Source organism: Plutella xylostella, chromosome 10 (genome assembly GCF_932276165.1).
Source record: "Plutella xylostella chromosome 10, ilPluXylo3.1, whole genome shotgun sequence".
NCBI lineage: Eukaryota > Metazoa > Arthropoda > Insecta > Lepidoptera > Plutellidae > Plutella > Plutella xylostella.
Window position 1 is genome coordinate 455,160 of NC_063990.1, and position 22,966 is coordinate 478,125.

At 38.1% G+C, this 22,966-nt stretch overlaps 1 protein-coding gene across 1 annotated transcript in view; it reads right to left on the reverse strand.

Annotated features, from left to right (window-relative positions):
- Window positions 1–22,966, reverse strand: part of LOC105388650 — a 41,901-nt gene that overhangs the window by 5,328 nt on the left and 13,607 nt on the right. Inside the window, exons 2-7 of the mRNA XM_048623658.1 lie at window positions 20,987–21,087; window positions 19,249–19,330; window positions 11,343–11,399; window positions 6,868–6,995; window positions 6,460–6,681; window positions 6,106–6,255 (exon numbers count right to left, since the gene is read on the reverse strand). Coding sequence (XP_048479615.1) covers window positions 6,106–6,255; window positions 6,460–6,681; window positions 6,868–6,995; window positions 11,343–11,399; window positions 19,249–19,330; window positions 20,987–21,060 — 713 coding nt within the window. The 5' untranslated portion in view covers window positions 21,061–21,087. The remainder of the gene's footprint in view (window positions 1–6,105; window positions 6,256–6,459; window positions 6,682–6,867; window positions 6,996–11,342; window positions 11,400–19,248; window positions 19,331–20,986; window positions 21,088–22,966) is intronic.

Consider the following 22,966-nt stretch of genomic DNA (forward strand, 5'->3'; position numbering starts at 1 on the left):
TCAACCGTCCTCCATCACTCACGACGGACGAGTAACGACCACTTGCTCTGTGACAGCTCTATTCAATTCAAACTAAGTTACTAGGCTTCTCTACAGGCTACACATAATAATGCACCAACTAACTTCCAATCTTACGTCTCAGGATTTACAACTGGTTTTCGAGAAGCTCTGTCTATAACAACATCTTTGAATAAATACCAGTAGCTGATGCATTTGGGTGAAGCCTTGCTGGTTTGGTATAGGGTTGGTAGTCGCTTGCAGGGCCGGCACGGGGGTGCTGGTCGTAGGTAATGGTAGGATGACGAGCGACGGATGGCAGCGCTAATATGCTAACGAGGAGGTGACACTAATGGTGGGAACATATTATAGAGTTCAAGTTGAAGATGAGAATACGATGTGGGGCTAGACTAATGGGAATGAACTAGTGCTTATATTAACATAGGGCTTACAGGTTCTACATTATGTTGTCTTACACACCTATGTTAAAGATGGCATTATGAATACATTGTTGATCTACCTGTTATGCTTGCTGATAGGCTTTCTCCAAACTTAGCAGCTCTCCAAATCAGCAGGTTGGGATGTCGCACATCCAAGTAATCATTATTTTCTTAAGAGTTGATAAACAATACTACGAACACCTCTATCGTATATCACAACATGTGCAAGTCTATTCTGCCATCACTATAAGATTTTATAAAATTTTATAATATCACTTTTATTCATCCGCCAACAACCTGTGAAAGCTACTTAAATAAATGCAACGGGACTAGCTAAGTGATACAGATTTATGTAAGAAACTCTTGTTTATGTGAATAGCTGGGGTTCCGCTCATCTGGCTTAAACTTTATTGACCAAAACTCATTTCGCATAACTCGTATGGTCTAAACTTTTTTGGCCGAACCATCACTTTGCCAAGACTTATGTGGCATAAGGCTCGTTTCGTCTAAAACTCTTTAGGCACAATCTTTAAACACCTAAGTTTCGTTTGCTCAAATTTATGTTTATCTATACCTATGTATAATCTTGTTTCTCCTAATGTTATCTTAATAAATAAAATATTTAGTATGTAGTAAATGTACAAATTGTGGTATTTTTCTCCTACATCCCGAAAAATCACGATATTGTATGATCAAAAAATCGAAAGTTAACGACCAATATAATTATTACAAACCCCATGGGATCGAAACCTAAAAATAGGTGCGACGACGAGCAAAGCGAGGAGGAGCGTGTTAGGTGCACATGTTCATCAAAACCAAAGCGGAGCGCAGCGAAGCGGAGCGGAGCGTTTTCCAAACAGCGGAAACAATACAAGGCACCAGTTTGCGCTATGTACGGAGACGCTCCGTCAAAGTTAAAGCCAAACGAATATTATTACTTTGTATAAACCTATGCCATAGCATTATTAGGCTATTCAAGATTTGGCCATACCATTATTAGGCTAAACAATGTTATGCGAAATAACTTTTTACTAAACGAGATTTATGCCATACGATTTTCGGCGTAACGAGACTTTGACCAAACGTTACTATGCAATACGAGATTAGGCAAAAAAATATTATGCCAAAAAAGGTAGAACCGAATAGCTGGCGTCTGCAGCATGTAATATCGTAAATATGAGGATAATCGTGTGAATGTACGTTCGCCGCGTTAGTTCCCCGCGGAGGGAATGCATAGGGTGATCAATTTACTATGATTAGGTACCTTAGAACTAGCACGGGAACTATAAAAATGAGAGCGTAACATTATGCTAACATATTTATATTGCTACTGGACAGGACGACTTATTTTAGAACCTTATATTTAACTACTAGCACTGCCATAACTTTCAGCGTTTAAACAGAAGTGAGTAAGGTAAAGCTACAAGTTATAATTTATTATGAATTTACGATATTCCAAATATGGGTGACTCGATTAAACTACATGGTCTCAGAGTGCAGTCCCATTTATTAAAGTTTTCAATTTCTTTTTGTCTCTATTTCAGGGTATTAAAATCTTAGATAGCTTTTTAGTTTTCACCAAAATCATACAGTACTTAGTCTAAGTTTCATCATGTTGGTTGTAGGTACCTACAGGCATGCTCAACTTCCGCAAGAAATGAAAACATTGACATGCGATGACTGAGTCTTCTGTCAGTCTGTCATCTGTCACAGTGCTGCGGTTAGGTTTTTCTGCGCGAGCGCAGATATCGTGGCTCATGTACTTAAGGTTTTTTTATTGTATTCTTTATAGCTCAATTTATAGTTTTAATCAGTTCCGGAATGCATCCGTGTAGTAATATAAAGTTGTACATGGCCCATACTGCAAATAACATGACCGTTGGGGTAGACAATTTTTCGAGTGAAGACCACCACCAGTCAAACGTAACGTGGGACGCCTCGTAGTCCGCTGGACCGATGAAAAGAGGCATGCACACATGTAGTGGTTCGATGATAATATTGATAATAAATGGCCAGGAGGCGACTCTTGTGGCACTATTGGTAGCATATTAGGTATTATGCCTAGAACTAAAGATTTATTTCCAAACTGCTATTCTGCTGGCTGCATGCCGATTGTTTTATTTCTATAGTGGTACAAAATGAATCAGTAATTAGGAACCAAATGTATATTTGGTGAAAGTAAGTGCAGTGACTTACCGCACTGACCATATCTTAAGAAAAGTAAAGACCGAAATTATACTTTCGCTAACTCATAATTTTAGTAAAACAGTATTTTAAAAGGTAAAAAGATAAGTATTTTATAAATTTAATAAGTACATATTATTTTCAGGGTTCTACTTTTTTTGGCATAAGATTTATTTGCCTAATCTCGTATTGCATAGTAACGTTTGGTCAAAGTCTCGTTACGCCGAAAATCGTATGGCATAAATCTCGTTTAGTAAAAAGTTATTTCGCATAACATTGTTTAGCCTAATAATGGTATGGCCAAATCTTGAATAGCCTAATAATGCTATGGCATAGGTTTATTAGGTTTATACAAAGTAATAATATTCGTTTGGCTTTAACTTTGACGGAGCGTCTCCCTACATAGCGCAAACTGGTGCCTTGTATTGTTTCCGCTGTTTGGAAAACGCTCCGCTCCGCTTCGCTGCGCTCCGCTTTGGTTTTGATGAACATGTGCACCTAACACGCTCCTCCTCGCTTTGCTCGTCGTCGCACCTATTTTTAGGTTTCGATCTCATGAGGTTTGTAATAATTATATTGGTCGTTAACTTTCGATTTTTTGATCATACAATATCGTGATTTTCGGGATGTAGGAGAAAAATACCACAATTTGTACATTTACTACATACTTAATATATTATTTATTAAGATAACATTACGAGAAACAAGATTATACATAGGTATAGACGAACATAAATTTGAGCAAACGAAACTTAGGTGTTTAAAGATTGTGCCTAAAGAGTTTTAGACGAAACGAGCCTTATGCCACATAAGTCTTGGCAAAGTGATGGTTCGGCCAAAAAAGTTTAGACTTTAGACCATATGAGTTATGCGAAATGAGTTTTGGTCAATAAAGATTATGCGAGATGAGCGGAACCCTATTTTCAGTTAAATACCTACTGTGTGGATTTTTATCAGTGAATGTCCCGACGATATGCTGTTCACATGCAATTACTTAATTAAGCTGTTTCTATTTCGCGTTTTCAGAATTATGAAAGTTGCTAAATATGTCGCTAAGTAAATTCATTTGCTATTGATTTTCAATTAAGTACCTAAGCTAAGTAAAAACAACTACCAATACTACCTACATATCCGTACGGTACTAAATCTTGTAACACCATACATTTATCTGCTAATAACCCTTTAAACAACAACAAACCCCGCTCGTTACGCGCTCCAGTGTTATTATAACTGTGCCATGGCTCAGAGCCAATGCGTAGAATGACTGCGATTTATTATAAAAACAGACTAATCTACAACTTTACAGTTTTGTAAACCTAGATCTGATAGTGGAGTTTATTTATACCGCCATTTGAATAGAAATACCTTCATAATGTAGAGACATTAATATACTCACGAACAGATGATGAGAAAAGCTTGTGAATCATTACAAAAAGCTAGGAGATGGTTTCTCACCATACTGCATCAAAGGTTTATTCTAATTATTTGATAGGTATCTCGGATATGATTGCTTATTTTTAACTTATAATTGAATCAAAGTCATTTTTTTCGCAAACGCGTGTAAGATTTGTAGGCTTTGAGTTTGCAATTGAAACGGGCAATGTGTGAATAAACCTGGGGTCGGAAATTTTACAGGCGAGTGACAATGTTACACTCAAGTGTGAACTGACGAGTGTAGAAATAAAGTTAAGTAATTACAATGATCGTAACGATTTAGGCTTTTACAGTTTTACGACCGCGAGGAAACACAGAGCGGAGAGATTTCTCTATTGTGGCTCTGCAGTCTTTCGACGTAACAATATGAAAAGATGGAGAATCCAAACTAGTTCCACTTCTCTATCACAATGGGTGTGCCGCCTGCATTGTGCCGACAGCTGGCGATTAAGTAATTAAACGGATAATTGAAATCCATCACATAGTTGCATCGTGGGAGCTCGGGCGGATACTGACCCGAGATAAACTGTCACATATTTGTGGGGCATGGAGGAAATCATGTCGACGACTTGAATGAGGGCAATACTTTGCACGTTTCTCTAGCGATGCCTCGTGGTGGCAAACTTGAAACTTGGAGAACCAAATCTTATGAAATTGATTGATGGATGATACATTTACATTGATGTATGTAGCGCACTGTGATGTCGAAAAATCACATAAGTGTGTGTTTACCTCTAAACCTCTTTACCTCTAAACTAACAGCAAATTGATAAATAATTGCCACACTTTCCACCGTTATATTGCTTTCGTCAATTAATCCAGCTGGCAAAAAGGCCAATAATCTTAGTTATTAAGCAATTAAGCATGGCGGCTCGTCTGAGACTCCGTCCCCGTAGAGTTGGCTAAGTCGGGCTCCGGGCGCCGTGGGAGCCCCCGGCCGCCCCGCCTCCGCGCCGCGTGCGTGACACAGATCTACTCGTATGTTACTATACTAAATTACACCTATGTCACAGTAATTTGCAGGCTAAGGTTTAGTAGAGCAGGGTATTTAGACGTGGAGATTATCCATTAGATATACCTAGCACTGGTAGAATATTATTATTCAGGTAGAGCCGTTTAAGGTTTTCCTCTCAAAATAATAAATAATCTAATTGAAACCAGTGTAAACGTAGATTATGTTTATTTATTGTGGTTAAAGAAGTATGGCAGTATAACACAAGCTCCAATATTGTGCAGTCCGGAACACTGACATCAGTGACGGAGTAAATTGCGCGCCCGCAGACCGCAGACATCCGTGAGAATGGATCGTGAGCCTTACGTAAATAGTAAATATTGGGTCCCAAAAGTGTACCTATTAGTACACATTTTCCGTGAATCAATTTATACACAATTCTGAATTTGAGTTAAATCTTGCGGTTTTGAGTTATTGTACTGCACCGTGACCATTACATACTATATACTATGCCGACATGAAAAATAATAAGCCTATGCAACATCCATATCGAAGACCTAATAGCCTTCACTTCACATTAGCAACACTAAACGCCCATCACTCTAGCCGTCAGATATCTGTGTTTTCCAAATGATTAACGAGCGTGATGTGAGTGGAGGATTGCCTCTCTGCAACTGTTGCATAAATCAGGTGCGTAGTGGAACAGCTGAATCAACCCGGATATTTATAGACAGATCTTTCCCAGCGATTTCGGTTCGGAATGATTTGCATGTAGAAAGTACTCCTTCGAGTGAAGAAACAATGGTTCTGGGATGTCGTAATAAAAGTCGCAATTACAAACCGTTTGTCAGTAATTGTGCGTTAGAATAATTACCTAATGACTTGTACAATTCTTAGACGTACAGGTACGTTCTGAATGTTTTAAAATATCTTTCACGGACACTGAGACATAAGCAAATATGTAACGAGGACATAATCAACATTCATAAAGCTGTTGAAGTTTACATATTTAGATGATGCACTGACCCCTTCATCTAGGACGGGTAGGATGGGCATGATTAAAGGTCCCAAGTTCTGCACCTGGTACTGTGTACTCACTCGTAGAGACTGTCGCTGTGGGCGGCGGCGGCGGCGCGCTGCATGAGCTGCTGCAGCGCGCGCGCCTGCTCCGCCAGCGCCTGCAGCTCCAGCTCCTCGCGCCCCACCTGGTACTCCAGCTCCGCCGCCTGGATGCGCGAGTCGATGTTGCTGCGGGGGGACGCAGGGTTAGAACCAGGAAATTTGATAATAATGTCGAAAGCGTCTGCCCCTAGCTAGGCTAAGGAGACAATGGCAGTGGGATAACTTAGTATAAATCGCAGATACTGGTCGATAAAAGAAGTGGATTAGCCAGTAATCTATTCTTAGCTTATCATCAAGAAATCATAAGAATCATAGTAAGTTTTAACTTACTCCGTAACATGTGTCTTCTCCAGTCTTCTCTTCAACTCCTGTATATTATTCTTCCTGGTCTCCAGGTCCGCTTTAACCGCTGCAGCGCGTTCCTCGAGCGCTTTCCGTTCGTCGGGCGAAAGCCGAGCGCTGCCGTCCAGACTGGTCGAGCGCTTGATGGCTGGCGAGGCCTGCGCCGCCAGCCGCGCCGCGCTCAGCGAGGCGCTCAGTTGCTTCTTGAGACTGGGGAATGAGGATTATGATAATACACACAAATCTCTCCAAAGTTATAAAAGATAAATGCAAAAGTTATATGAATTTAATTTAAGCACGATGTTGTTTAAGTAGCGCATCGAGTGCATTCACAAGAACGAGTTAAAATTATTACATCGAGTTGTCTGATATAGTATAGAACTATAGTGTGCTTACTTCTGTATGAGCGTATCCTTGTCGTTAAGGGCGGCTTTGAGGGCGTCAAATTCACGCCCCATGTCCCTTACACCCCCGCTGCCGCCGCGCCGCCGCGCCCCCGCCAGCGACACCTCGATACTCGCCATCTGGAGGGTAAGGAGACATCATTAGTCAATAGTCACTGCTGATCACAGGCTTCTTGCAAGGTGGCGCAACCAATTTTAATAGATTTCTGTCACGCTTATCCCGCCACTACCGCATGTGTCTGAAGACGCGACCACAGCGGGCTGAGAAACATCTTACAATACGTTTCTCCATTTGAAACTCGTCTACCCCAAATATCGGTTATCAGCTCTGCGGCAGATACCTATCCTACTTATACGGCAAACGTCAATTGATAGCATTGAAAAGCGAAAGCAGTAGAAGCTTTTTTTGAGAACAAAAATTCGTAAAATATTGGTATTAGAGTGAGTTTCATTATAATAATAAATAGCGAGTTTGTAACATCCCGCTATAATTCACCGCTCATGCGCAGGCGCGTAGGGCTGCATGTTCTGTCGCGTCGCGTGTGTAGCTGTCTGTGGTAGTGACACGATCGTACATTCATCGATGCACACACTGATTAAAATAAATTAAAATATGTATACTTAATTTAGTATCTGACATTATGTTTAACGATCTGTCACTGGGCATCTCTACTTATGTACCAATTTAAATGATTCCCCGAGGTATCATCTATAAACATATAACTCACAATACTTAAGTAAGTACATAGTTATATATGTATCTGCAAAAGAGGATTGGTTGTAAAGAAACATACAATCCTTGAGTAATGAACAACCTACGGCCGAGGCGAATAATTACACGCCCACAGACGTATTAATAGCAGTTCTCGCGCAATATATTTAAATTCAATTATTGCTCTCAACAATACATCTGGTTATCTGATGCCTGTGAGGACGCAGCCCTGGGGCCCTGGGGGGTGTGTCTAGCTTGCGGAAAACTAACAGTCACATTCACAGAGCTTACAAAGTGTTTCACACGTTCATTGGGAACTTTATAAATCAGCGAAAAACACACGATATTCGATAGATATACAGAAAGTCCAAATTTCTGTATCACGATGATGCTTTTTGCAATTAAGCCTCTCTTAGAGGTTCGGACAGTTCGTTCTATGAATTTGGGGGTAAGTTTTGGGGCGCTATTGCACTCGCCATAACTTTAACTTGTTGCAATAAACATACTGATTTCATGGCGCCTTTTATACGTTGGTGTGTGTTAAGTTAGAGTAACCTTCCTGAGGCTCCGCGGGTATATCTTAATGACGCGTCGATGAATCAAGCGTGCGCAAGCGCAGCCATTGCGATCATTTACTTCATATTTTCATAACCACAGGGTGCTCTAATCCTATAACCTACAGGGTGTTATAATCTTCTTAATAGCCCGTGTTTTTATGCTGTTTCAACTTGTCGAGATAAATATAACGGTGTGGGTTATGTCATAATTTTATAATCAAGTTTATTATGAAAAAGTTGAGCTTCTGCGGACGGGTCTGAGTATGGATACTAAGCTCGCTAATTTGATATTATCCGCCTAATGATACAGGGCTTTACTGGGGATTAGTATCTATAACCGTTATTTACACAGTTAATAGGACCCTAGAGTCTGTGCTATGGCAGTAGGTATACTTGTTTGTTTTTATGAAGTTAAATTATCCTTTTATACATAGGTTCAACTGGTACAAGTATAGGTACAAAGTATGTAATTGACCTATCGTGAATATTGTTGCTGATGAATTTGCTATATAACTGATACCTATCGAAAATCTGTATTTAAAGAAGAATTTTCTTTTTGACATCTACATTACCGGACAGGTTGCTTATCTCTAGCCCTATCTCATTTGAAACTGCAAAAATAGAATAATTTCCTCAAGAAGACCACCATTATGGATATAATGATGGTCAGAGCAGAATAAGTTTCCACGTGGCTGCGCTTGAGTTGCCCCGGCGGGGGGCGCGGCGCGGGGCGCGGGGCGCGGGTCGCGGGGCGCGGGGCGCAGAGCGGGGGTCACAGGAAGTGACCACGGCACTTGCAGGTGAAGGCCTGCGATGGTCAAGTGCCGTGTATTTCTGGATAGCCAGTCTAGTGTAGTTCCATCATTTCAACTTGTAGATTAACTATCGCTGTATAACCATCAAGGGACTAATGCTAACGAAGGTAGTAATTATACCTACTATATAGTGTATGTATTAACTTTGCACCAAATTTGTAGTTATTTCATTTGTTAACAAACGAAGAAACATAAGCACATTGGCCATGCATTTAAGAAGTTTCCTAAAGGCAAGCCTCCCTACAGTCCTTATACCTGAACGGTTAACAGTTAACATAAGTTTAACACCTGAACTCGAGGTGTAAACTAGCTACACATGTAGTGCCGTGGAAGCTCGTTGTGTCCCACTCGGGGCCTATCTCCGGATCGACACAGACACACAATGCGCAGTTAGAGCACAATGCATCTAATCTGCGCAGTTCCGTGCGTAGATCTAGGAGATAGGCCGGGGGCTTCCGCTCTGGAACCTGAATTCATATTTTTGTTACAAACGGTTTTATGGAAATATTGATTAATATAAGTAATTTAAATGTCTGTATTCTTACCTGTACTTATATGAAACATAACGCCGTAAAAAAACAGCCGATAGTCAGCTAAAGTACTTTAAACTGGTTCGAATACTTGACTTGCTGCTTACAACCACTTAATCTTATTTTTATTCAAATCAAACATTTATACTTTCTGAGTATAATACATAGTAACAAGTGTTGTACACAATATCTGTGGCTTGCGCGCGCGCAGCTCGGTGATACCTTCATTATGCGCGCTGATAACATCGGGAGAGACTTGCTTGTAGTACTTACCTAGAGATACCGCCCATAGTAAGTACAGGTCTAGTTCAAAATGTTGCACAGATGTTGCAAAATAAAGTAGACATCATACTGTCCATAAATTATTAACAACCGAAGAACATTCAAATTTTATGAATGTGGCGCTTACAAATATTTACTCACTTTATAAAGTTTCAATTTTTGTTTTGTTATTTTTTTGTGTACAAATAAAGAATAAGTATTCTATCTTTAAGTAAGTATATCTAGATTACAATCTCACTTTCATAGAGCACTTTTCTTATAAATCACGTTCATTTAAATTATAACCTGTGTTATATCTCATGTAATGTTGCAGCGATGGCTCGAGGCTCCATTACACATTGGCGATGGTACATGCAACGGTCAATTATGGCCAGTGATATTTACTCGCTACGATGCACTTTCTAATTACGAATATTATTAGTCACTAGTTTAATGAATACGTGACATAGAGTGTAATAGAATTTGATGAATTCATAGATCAGTCATAGTTAACACCTGGTTATACATACTATATATATACTATGGTATACATATATGTACCTCCATACGTCTCCACTATCAAGCCTCTATATAGCCCCATTAATTGCTCAGATATTTGTGTACGTATATACTTAAAGAGACAACAAAACTTTCGGTGAAAATTTAGTTAAAAGTGGCATACCTACCGTGGAAACTATACAAATCATACTCAAGCTTGTTGTAGGTACATAATTATGTTCATTTACTTAAGAAGCTTATCCAATCGGTTGTGATATGTAATTTAATGAACAATTCAGGCTCGTCCGGGCAATTTGTCCGACCTGATCATGCGGGGGTTTAATTGATAAAAGAATATCTCGTTTTTAGCAGCGGGAATGTATAACGTTGTGACTGGTGAAGTGAATTAAATTAGCATCTGTCAAGCCGTCATGTATGGTAATTACAAAGTTCACCGATTAAACGTTAAGTTAAATTTTATTCTGGGCCGGTTTCAATTCAAGATACATCGCAGCTCTTAATATTTAAATTGTTGGTATATTTATTTAAGTAGGTACCTATAATATACTATCAAACAGTACAATTTACTTAAAAAATGTTATGAAAGACCAAATTATTACCTAATAAATATATCAAAGCATTCGTAGGCAACTACGCTCCGCCTACTCGAGAAAGTGTAGAACTTACATTTTGCGCGCGCGTTGATGTCTTTTGTATGAAGAATAATGCGTCCGCCGTAGTCTTCGTAGCAGACCTAGTTCATTTAATGTTAAAGTTTACATAATAATATTCTGCTGTATCATATTAATACTATGTTTATCTTCGTTATTGATGTTCTACATTCGTCCCATTTTTAAAACACCCTCAGGTTACAATTACAGATAAATAAACAAAAACCGCATTAACGCACTTTTTTTTTAAAACAGATTATTTACAACAAGTTTTTCTTGTCGGTACAAAAGCCACTTCAAGCGACAGTCCAGGTATCAGTTGGACAATCTAAAAATAAACTAGTAAACAAGTGCACGTGAGCGCAGTGCGCGTAATCCACATGTAACTTAGACAACACGGTGCGCACGCGCAGGGTCACTGACCTTGGCCTCCAGGCTCTCGAGGTTGCCGACGCCCGCGCCGCTCGTCTCCAGGGTTTGCTGAAACAAATACATGAATTGGGTCATTTGTCTTGATACATGAATACTTTTTATAAGTACTAGAGGTCAGTGAATATTGTTTGAGTTCATTATTCGTTATTGTCGTCTGTTTTAGATTGTTATTGTTAGACCACTTTTTTATGTAAAACTAAAACATCAATATTTTCTTTTTTTTTTATCTTTTATCTTAAAAACGGTTAATCATTTATATACTTTTCCCAGTCTACATTGAAGTACCTGTATACGCAGATAACAGCTTAGTTTATACTTTGTGCAACACCAGATGAAAATGGCCACTAAATGTTGACATATCTACTTCAATATCAAACTATGTATGTGTAAAAGGTAATATCGACATAGGACTATTATTTAACTATTAAAATCCTATAAAAATTCTTGAACATCTCATCGTAAAATGTTAATCTGGGCTATTTGCATAAGTTAAGAATCAATTTTGCAGACATACTTTAAACACTTAAAAAGCTTTTATTTTCTTACTGAAGAATAGTTCACGTAATTTACACTGAAAAAATTCTAATAACCAAATAAAAACAAAAATGCCATACCTCTATTATACGCGTAGACCTAGAGTGTAGGTTTACCTAACTTTTATACCTAACTAATACTTACAATATAATAGATTATTATTGACAAAAGAAAATATAAATATTCAATATCTTGTTTTAGTTAGGCTTGTTGTTAAAATCGACCTATCAGTGATCAGTTGATTTTATCAGTAAAGAAAAATGGCACTAACCACTACCAGCCGCCTACTTTACCTCCTCGCTAAAACTCGCAAAAACCAGACTCGTGATAATTGTAACTATAATTATAATAATTAAAGAATTTCACGATCTCTTTCGCCGGCCTACAACGTGGAAATCAATTTTAATTCACGAGCGAATTACAAACACAATGCAATATTCAAGAGCCGTTTCTAATTGACGGCTAAATCCAACAGCTTGTGTTATATTCGACATACATTTCTGTAGATAATTGAATACCTATACATACATTATTTATTTAGGTAAAACATGTATGTGCAGAGTTTACATATTACTAAACGCTTTCTTGTCAATATTTAGTGTGCCCGATAAAAAAAACAATAGTTACACACATCACTAACGAATTAAAGAATTCCTTAAATTAGTAGAACTTTCTCATAAATTGAATCACAATATATCAGACCAGCATCGAAATAACAGGCATTGTTGTGTTTATTATTGAACACAGAACGAAGTGAGCCAGCGTGGGCGTAATGGCGCAAAGTGGGTTTGTGTTTCAACCAGCTTGTATAATAAGCTATAGATTTAACTAATTTATGGTTCACATAATTTGACTTGTTAATGAAGTGGCTTAGGCAATTATCTATTCTTAGATTTAAGTGGTTTATTAATATTGTTGGAAAGTTATAAGAATAACCGTTTTGCCTGGCAAGTTCTTGAATTACTTCTGTATAACTTATAGATATCGAGGGACCGACTAATGGTGAAGGTATATTTTTGATACGTTCTTACGTAAGCTTTTTACAATTAGGTTCATATTTATAGTAATTTAGATCAGCTTTTTCATCTACTGACTATATTTCTACCATGACGGTGAACGAGCAATATTAAACATCAGTAATTTCAAATTAAGGCATCCATAACGCTAACAACTGCACTAATGACTGCAGTTTAAACATACCTTCCTCCATGAAGCGTGGGTACAATCGGAATTAAAGTAAAAAACTGGGCCAATAAAGTGTTCTAAAAACTGTTAAATCAACAAGTGGATGAAATGCGAGTACAGTCGCAGTGAAAACGCTTACGCGCTGATAAGCACCGTAACAAGCGGCGGCGGCGGCGGCGGCGGCGGGTGTGCGCGCGCTCCGCATCCGGGCCGGGCGCGTGCGCACTGGGAGACATCGTCATCATCCTGAACAGCTGTAGCTATAGCTAGCTGATTCATCGATCGAGATGAAATTAAGAATCACCCAATTGCAGATCTACTACCATATCTGATGACCAATACGGAATCATCGGAGAAAAGATGTACAAATGCAAGAGACAAAATGGTACTATACAGAGATACATAACTCACGCCAACACAACCCCAAATAGTCCACGCCAGCATGGACATCACCCGACATGGTTAATCTACCGTAATCCCCTTGCTGGTAGGCGGAGCGGAGCGAATAAAAGCCGCGATTCTTTTAATGCTAATGCTTTTTTTTAAAGTTTGTACAAATATCTGGCCTTCCTAATCCAGAAAATACCGCCAACCAGTACTTATAAGGGTCGTTCATATATTGATGAAATCTCAAATTATGTGATTTGTTTTATGATATAGTTATTTCTTCATTAGTCCGATTTTTTGAAGTAATAAGTGTACAAGTTGTACGTACGTAAGTACTTATGTACTATTATGTCATCTGTTTTTAGGTTTTCCTGATGTTACATATAAATTTCCTAGTTCCGTACGATGTAGAGCAGCTGTGGGAGTGTTCGTACTTACTTTAGCTACGCATATTCGAACAACACTTTTGTTTTGCGACTATAATTTGAACAAATGCTTATGATTTATCATTTACTTCGAAGAAATTTACGCAAACAATAATTAAGTTTTCGTCACGCATTTTTCGGTTTAATTGTCTGTTAGCAAATAATTAGTCGGATTTATAAATGTTGCCCATCTGGTTCTCAAGGTGTTGCCACACCGAGCTATTGTCGCAACTTTATAATAACTTTTGGGCTGTAAAACACATCATAATATGCCATGTACAATTGTACAATGTAAGTACATGTGCCGTGGACAATAAAGTGCAGTTCTTAATTAAAACAACAACTCTTACATGTGTACATTCGCACGCTTTTTGAATCATAAAATGTTAAGTTAAAAGATAATGTGAAAAATGATATTTTAGCTTAATAGAAGTGTTTCTCACTTTTATTAAAGATAATGAGAAATAAATCACAACTACAATGTTATACAGGTATGCAGTTAGCAGGAGATGTGAACTCTAAATGTGTTATTGTTATCTAAGAAACAACTAACTATTATGTAAGGAAAGTGTACCTAGTAAAATGTTGCCAGAAATAATTGAAGAATTAGCGAGTCATAAACAAGTCTAAAGGTTTTCTGAACTTCGTATGAACTTACCTAGTTACGTTTTTAAGTTGTAAATGACTGCTACCGTTACATTAATTCATTAACGACATAGAAAGCTTACCTAATGTTGTTTAGAATGTGTTTAATTTGTACCGCGAGATCCCAACATAGATCGCCGGCTCTCGCGTCCGCCGCGCGACCATAGAATGTCCATAGATGGGATTTTCTAAACTATTTACATTCAAAGACCTCCGGTGGTCATTTCTCAGAAGAATCGCTAAGAAACGCAGGAAGTAAGTGTTCACTGCGCAGCTTTTTAATTAACTTTTCAAACAAGTAACGACGTCAATGCACATACCTGGTGTGCTTTATCGCTCAATTGTAGAATAACTTTCTAATTAACATATCCTGTTTTTGATATTTCATTTGAATTTTGTTAGGTACTTGTAATCCATTTGTGCATTACACATAGCAGTTACCTATCAGCAAAATTACAAGAAATTATTAATTTCAAAGACGAATACATTAAAATCTTGATAATTAGTCACAAAGTAAATACGTGAATGCTATCTTAACATAATATAAAAGACAGACTTTTTTATTATTTACCACCTTATCTAAATGCAGAATAATATAAAACTTTCTTTCAATTTCCCTCAAGAAATTGTGTGATGGCTTTTCGATGACAATAAAATTTTCGCGCCACATACATATAATGCTAAAATATACCTAAATACCTACTTATGTAGGTAAAATTTTACGCACTACAATCATGCTCCACTGTCAGAAGGCGGCGGCGTGGATGAGCAATTTTGCACACTCGCGATCACGTGACGCTCCGGCGAGCACGGGCTGGTACTTAGATGTCTGATACTGAACCGACACTCCTTAATGTACACAGAGACGAACTGGGGGTAACGATAATTTATAAATAATAAAAAATATGATAAACTTCTCTACACCTATACCTACCTACCACTGTTTTTTTGTTTGGTAATTTAAAGGTAATTTACAGAACTCGTAATTGAACTCGTCAATGAGAATGCGTCAATATGAAGGACTAATAACAACTATTCAAGAATAAATACTTAATTATTTTCACGAATATAATCATGTAAGTACTAATAATAGATTATTTTAGAATCCAAATCCATCCCTGAACTAGGCATAGTTCGGTTGTTCATGGTCATAATTGGGCCACATTTCACGCGCCTGCGTCTGCGCATTAGTTACTGCTGCGAACAAGTACCGACATTATACCAGCGAGCTGATGCTATCTGCACTCCACAGCTCAGTACTTTACTACACAAGTCAGCACTCGGAAAGAAAGCAGATATGTTGCAATATTGAAGAACATCTATAAAATTATTTAGACTGAAGCCTACATTTTCAGACTTTTTAAACGAGTACATACATACAAGAATCTAAATGTGCAGGTTTCTTCGCGATGTTTTTTTTCACCGTAAGAGTATAATGGGAAATAATTTAAATACTTTACTTTATAAGTACTTCCTAAAATATAGTTTGTAGATTGCCATAACTACCCATAACCTGATATAATAGCCCGATACCGATGTATGACATGTAAATAATGGCAATAGAATTGTTCATTGTAGCACCATGAACAATACGCATTACATCACGAGCGGCGGCGGTGCGTGGGCGGGAGCGGGGCGGGCGGCGCGGCGGGGCGGGCGGGGCGGTCCAACTGTGGATGCGGCTAGAGAAGTACGACCACTACAGAGAATCGACAATTCTCATTCTTGTCCTTAAACGATATTAAATTTAGGGGAACTCTATAGTAGAGTTTCCAACTGTCATTTTCCATTTACACCTGACATAGGTACGATGCAGACGACATTCCGTAAAAAAATCGGGACCTAAATTTTTGATATTGTTACCTACATGTGGCATTATTTACAAACCGCCGCATCGCCTCTGTGGTCTATGACGGTGCAGTGACCTATCCTACAGTATACATCTGCAGCTGCACCATTGTCGCAGTTCTTACTTTTGTTTACGGCTCAACAAGAGACAATCATTTGTTGTCAACACGAAAACAAGCGGTTGTTGTCGATATAATACCGGGACCAGGTCGGAGTACAAGGTGTTCGTGGCTTTGTTGAAATCTTTATTAAGTACTGTAGAACATTATTATATTGATACGCTATTCAGCTAGTTCGTTTGATATACCTACCTGTAAATGTGTCATTATTTGTTTGCAGCCTTTGTTTGTTTAAATATACCTACTAACTTTGTAATTTTTCACCATTTAATTAGAAATAAGTACTTACCTATGTAAAAATGTTCAATTATAAAATGGTTGTCATGTAGGGATGGGCGGGGTACCCAGTAACACAGGTTTGTCACCTAGTACAGGGGCCCTTGCAACTTGTACGATTGATATAATTGAACAATAAACGATTTTGAATTTTTGAATTTTGATATAAGGAAACTGATTTAAAATTATGAATGTTGTGTGTACCTGTAATTGATAAATTTACACAGAATAATTAGTATATTTGATTAATAATTTTATAATGACATTGATGTCGATTCTGAAGGCAGAAATTCTAATTTTAACGCTGTCAAACAACAAAAAAAAGCTAGTATAAAATGAGATTTCAGGAAACAGCCATAGAGTCGAATTTTAACAAAGAAAAATTTTAAACAAAGAATTTAACGTTTTGACAGCATTAAAATTAGAATTTCCGCCTTCAGAATCGACATCATTGTAAATTTATTGTTGGTGTACCATTTTTTAATAAATAAATAAATATATAATAAGTAGGTTTGCTATCTAACGAGAACACAGATACAAATAAATAAATAAAACGTAAATATAATCGTAACGAATGACTATTGTAAAACTCTACATTTCTGGCTCCATTAAAATAGCGTAAATATAAACTGCTTAATGTATCTGACTTAGTAATGAGCGACTTATTTAAAAAATCCCAAATATTATTCGACGTTACCAGCGTTTAATGTACCGCGGTGTTATGTAATGGCATTATTTAACCTGGTGGCATTCTTAAGCTGTGAAGATTATTTTTATTGTGTTGATGTAATAGTTTTATACCTGTTCTGCACACTATATTTTAGTAAAATAATAGACTTTTAGATTACAAGTTCTTCTGTATCTCGGATGATTACAAGTTCTTCTGTATCTCGGATGAGTCGTCGGAGCAACTGTAGTCCGAATACAATCGTCGATACACATTTAAAACCTGATTGCGGAACAGTTAGGCAGCCGGCACCGGCAGTCCGGCAAGGATGTAATTGTGCCGCAGCCCCGGGGCTCCGGTCCGGGCTCCGCTGCCGTCTCCAATAGCAATTTAAAATAATTGCAAACCGACTGTTTGATAATGGCTAAGAATAGGTATCTCTGCTCCGAGGATGGCTATAAGTACGTACGGTTATCTAAACTAGGAATTGCTGCATTAGTTAGGTACAACGGCCGTTTTGTCAAGCGCAACGTAAGCGGCTTTATACAGTTTTAATTTGTGCGTAGGAACGGTATAAACTGCAAGCGTTTATCCTGGTGCGTCTTCGATGTCTTCAAATTATTAAATCCTTTTTCTTCCAATTCAGTGGCAAACACAAAAGTTAGGACAGCGTTGGCCACCGTTGGTGATAGGATTGGCCATTCCGCCCGGGGTAGGCCGAACGTATACAGGCGGTTGCAAAAGTGGTAAGTAGGGGAGACCGGGGACAAAAGTAACAGTTTGTAGATTCTGTCTGATTTCTCGTTATTAATAACATTTTCGATAAAATAAATATAGTCACATATAACTTTCGTATATAGTCTACAAATATCCATTATTACTTTACTTAATACATCTCGAATTTTAGCATTTCTAAAGCCTCAAAAAAAAAGGGAAATCGTTACTTTCGACCCCATGGTCAGGACGAAAGTAACAAAGCATGGGTCGAAAGTAAAAACCCATAAATTTGGCCCAATGTTATAAATACGATTCAAAAGAAAGAACAAAAAAAACAATCAAATTATTTAGTTATGAAATTTCTTAAAAAACTATCGAAACTAAAAAAAACTTATGACTTATTGACAAAACTAAAAAAAACTTCTTAATATAAACTGTAAATGAGATCCATCATTTAAACTGACTAACTGATAAGAAGTTGTTTTATTTGTGCCATAATATACAATATTATGACACAAATATCTAATCAAAACAACAAAAAATAAAAAAATATGTAGTGACATGGCAAACTTACGTAAGTGATTCGTTACTTTTGTCCTGCCGCGAGCTGTTACTTTTGTACCCATTTCCATTTTTGAAATATCAGGTGACATAACTTTAAAACAACACGTGTTATTCGAAAACAATTTATGACATGCTACAGACAACCTTATAATTAATCAATGAACAAATAGTCATATGGTTCTTGGCATCTTATATCTCTATCTCTATAAACACCAAAAAACTTACTTTTGGTGTGTAAAATCACGAAATGTTCACTAAAATAACCTTGCCACGCGGCACGGGCGCGGAAAATTATATGATGCGCGGGGGGCATCGCGTGCTGACTACCAGCTGTCGATTAGGACGTTAAGGCTATTGGGGAAGTTCACAGAGTCTTTGTTACTTTTTACCCGCTGTTACTTTTGTCCCCGGTCTCCCCTACACTGAGCCGAAAGGGGGTGACTCAGGAGGTCACCCCTAGGTAGAGGTGTTTTCCTGTATATCTAAACTAGTGTTAAACATATGTCTAATGGGTGTGTGTGTGTACTCACCATGGAGGCGGAGCGCTGCTGGCGCTGCAGCTCGGGCCCGCGCTCCTCGCCCGCGTCCGAGAACTGCCCCGACTTGCGCGCACTGCGGAGACGAGCTTTTGTTTAATAACATTACTTAATTAAGAAGAAACAAAGGTGAACATCCTTATTTGAAATAATGGTCTACATGGCCATGAATCATGGCGGAAGCCTAGTCACAAACGCAACTTTTGTTGTTTGGACAAAGTCTCTCGACTCTACCATTTATTGCAGACATTTGCGATTGTGATAACACATCTTAGACTCACAATTTAGTTTACCAACGAATTGGTACAAACTTGGTATTTGAATAGGTACATACAGTAGGTAGTATTTTAAATCCATAATTACCATCCGGCTGTTACGTCGGTATAATTATATTGTTATCATCTAATCTCTCAGTATATGATTTCGAAAACTGATCATTTCGGCTCCCGTGGACCTTGAGTCACGCCTCAGGTGTCACAGACAATCGCAGAAGATCAGATTACATTACCCTTTATTTATATTTACCGCCGGGCAGCAATCAGCTGTCATATCAAGGTCGAGTTATGAAATAAGCCTACTTATTGTACATTACTTCCATTAGACACATACTAATCTGATACTTAGTATTCGATATTGAATGAGCCAATCTCTAGGGAGATATTGTGTAAGTTTAAGGTACTTACTTATTGATAGATGATGATGAATTTTAGTATTGTTATGGAAAGTATACATAGTTTGTTCTAGTTCACAGATGTAGCCAGCAGAGAGTAGTTATACCTGGACCAGTAAAGCTCGCAACATTTTGGCACAGTTCTTGGTACTAAGCACATCTCAGAGGTTGTTTCACAATGTTAGATAGGTACCTGTAGGTTAAAAAACTTCTAGCAACACTGTCAAATTATATTTTAGACAGTGATATCATTTTTATCACCCATAATAATTATAAGATAAACTTTATGTTTATAAGCGGCTGTTAAATCTTAACTAATATTATAAATGCGAAAGTAACTGTGACTGTCTGCCAAAACTACTGAACGGATTTGAATGAAATTTGGTATACATATGGTATAGACCCTGAGAAAGAACATAGGCTACTTTTATCCCGGAATTCCCACGGGAAAACTTTTTAAGGCGAAGCGGAGCTCGCGGGTACAGCTAGTACTCTATAATTTCCATGTTTATGATATCTGTAGGTGGTCTTATAAAATAATCCGGATCTCGTACTTACTCATAAGTATAAAATAGAAATAGCTACGGCCGTGCTAGTTCAGGATCAAGAACATTTTATTACAGAAGATAGTGTTACTGATACTATATTATTTGTGTTTTTATAGCCACTCGTCTTTATATTTTATATTTACTTGGAACTATCTTGGTCTTTGGATAATCTAAGTAAATATACAAACCGTACCACATAGCGTTGATCAGCCAACTTGACTGAGCCAAGTTTGCGATGTAAGTGTCGGTCTGATCTCCTCAGCCTTTCCGTTAAAAAACAATAGAGATATAGGTACCTAAGATTAGGGTTTGTCACTATAATGAGAAGATTAGCCAATCAGATGAGCATCAGTCTTTAACTACTCATGGTGCCACGGACGTATATAAGGAACAGGTGACACGTCACTCAATGAGCTTTGATTTGGTTGAAATGAAAGCTCATCGAGTGACGTGTCACCTGTTCCTTATATACTGAGAAGATCCCACTTTGTTGAGTTGGGTGGTATGTACATACCTGGTGTGCGCGAGCTTGCGGTGCGCGCGGCGCCCCCCGCTGATCATGGACAGCGTGCTCATCACCGCCGACATGGCGCCGCCCGTGCATGTGGGGACTACCTGAGGAACAACCGCCAGGGTTATTGAGGAGTCTACGCAGCATTGTTGGGCATGATGAGGCCACCCCATTTCGCTTTTCGTATTTGCGTATTTGCCAAAACTTCCATTGGCTATGCGTCCCAAGAAACTTGTAGGCAAATATAAAGGCCATATATTGACACACATGGCAGTTTTGGCAAATACGCAAATAAATATCAATAGCCCAGTGGGATACCAGCATTGTGAGAATGAGACATAATAAGAGGATTATCCGCATTGTGTAGAAATTGTCGATGTGGGTGCGTTACGATAAACGATTAAAATTCACAGATAACCAAACCAAAAACTCGTAAGGCCACTCATGTGTCTTTAACTCGAGTCTAACCCGTTTTTTACGTTAAGCAGTTCTTAGTCACATGCGTCACATATGTCACATAATATGTGCCTACCTACCATACAAAGCATTTTTATAAAACCGGCGGCTTTATAAGTGTATTTATAAACAATATTGTGCAAAAAGTCACGAGATGTAATATGCAACAGACAAGCGATGAATTCACAATGAAGGAATGTTTGTGGGAAGGATAGTTTTTACTTGGTGAAGGAGCTAAATGAAAAACCGTACACACAAATCAAGACAAATTGTGTGTCTGTGCTCGCTGAATCACAATGTACCGCGTGTCGACGCTCTGGGAACGGAAAAAGTTCACTCCGACTAAATGTAAATTCTACTAAACGCTGCTCCTACTTATTTAAAGATAGAGAGATAAGAAAGGCTTTACAAATAGTTTCCTCAGTGGCTTCAATTGCAAAGTTACCTATATACCTACACAAGTATAAATCTTTTAAATATCGCGCCTATCCAATCGGTACCTACCTTAGACAAGTAAACCACTATCTCTGGTAACTACCTACAAAGTAAAAAGCCCAACCGTGCCTAGCGAACGATGGTGAACCACATGAAGTTGCAGTTAGATGCAGCAGACGACTTTTCGCAACTTCATCGTCACTCTGGTTTCTACGTAAACGTTTAACAATTACTAGAATAGAGCCCTATTTGCAAAAACTTAGACTAAACTAGTTTGTACGACAATACCTCTACTATTGACGTGCCCGCCATGTAAATATCTTCATCATCCTATAATAACTTGAATAGGTATAGGCAAGTACATAATATAAACATTGTTGTATCATGTACTTACCGATTATTTACGTCTGGCTCAACATGTGCATTACAAGCAGATAATTAAGTACATATATAAAACTTATACTTTTTCGGTATGCTAGGGAGATAAAACGAAACTTAGAAACATGAACACAAAAATAATACATTTTCAATTGAATGGTGCAATGAGTAATGATGTTATCGGTTTTGTCATTTACCACAGATCGATTAGAGAGGTTACTCTATATGACGAAAATTAATTTTCCGAGCGTTGCGCGAGCCACGACTCTATCTCGTTGTATTAAACGTGCCGATTGCACGACAGCTCTCGTTCGTTCGTTTTCCGTCAGTATAGAGGAGCCCTCCAGAGAAGCGCGCCGTCATCTCCCCTGGCTGGACCCCCGCGGCTGATTCGCACTTTTTCTATCAATTTCTCTTTCTATAAGTAAAAGTGTATCAACTGTTTGTGAAATTGCACAAATGCTCGTCATCTGAGTTGTTTTTCTGAGTATTTTGCTCGCAGCATTTCGTTACAGACCTTCTTTATCCCGTAGCTTTGATAGGTATTAACCAAATTATGTAGTTTGTGTAGCGCAGGTTCCAAATTTAAAAGCTTCAACAATCACAATGTAAATTTTTATGCAGTATGTAGCTTTCACACTTCTAAAACTTAACATAACTCTTTTCATTCTAAATAAAACTCCAACACTGGATAGCAGTGAATATGTACAATAA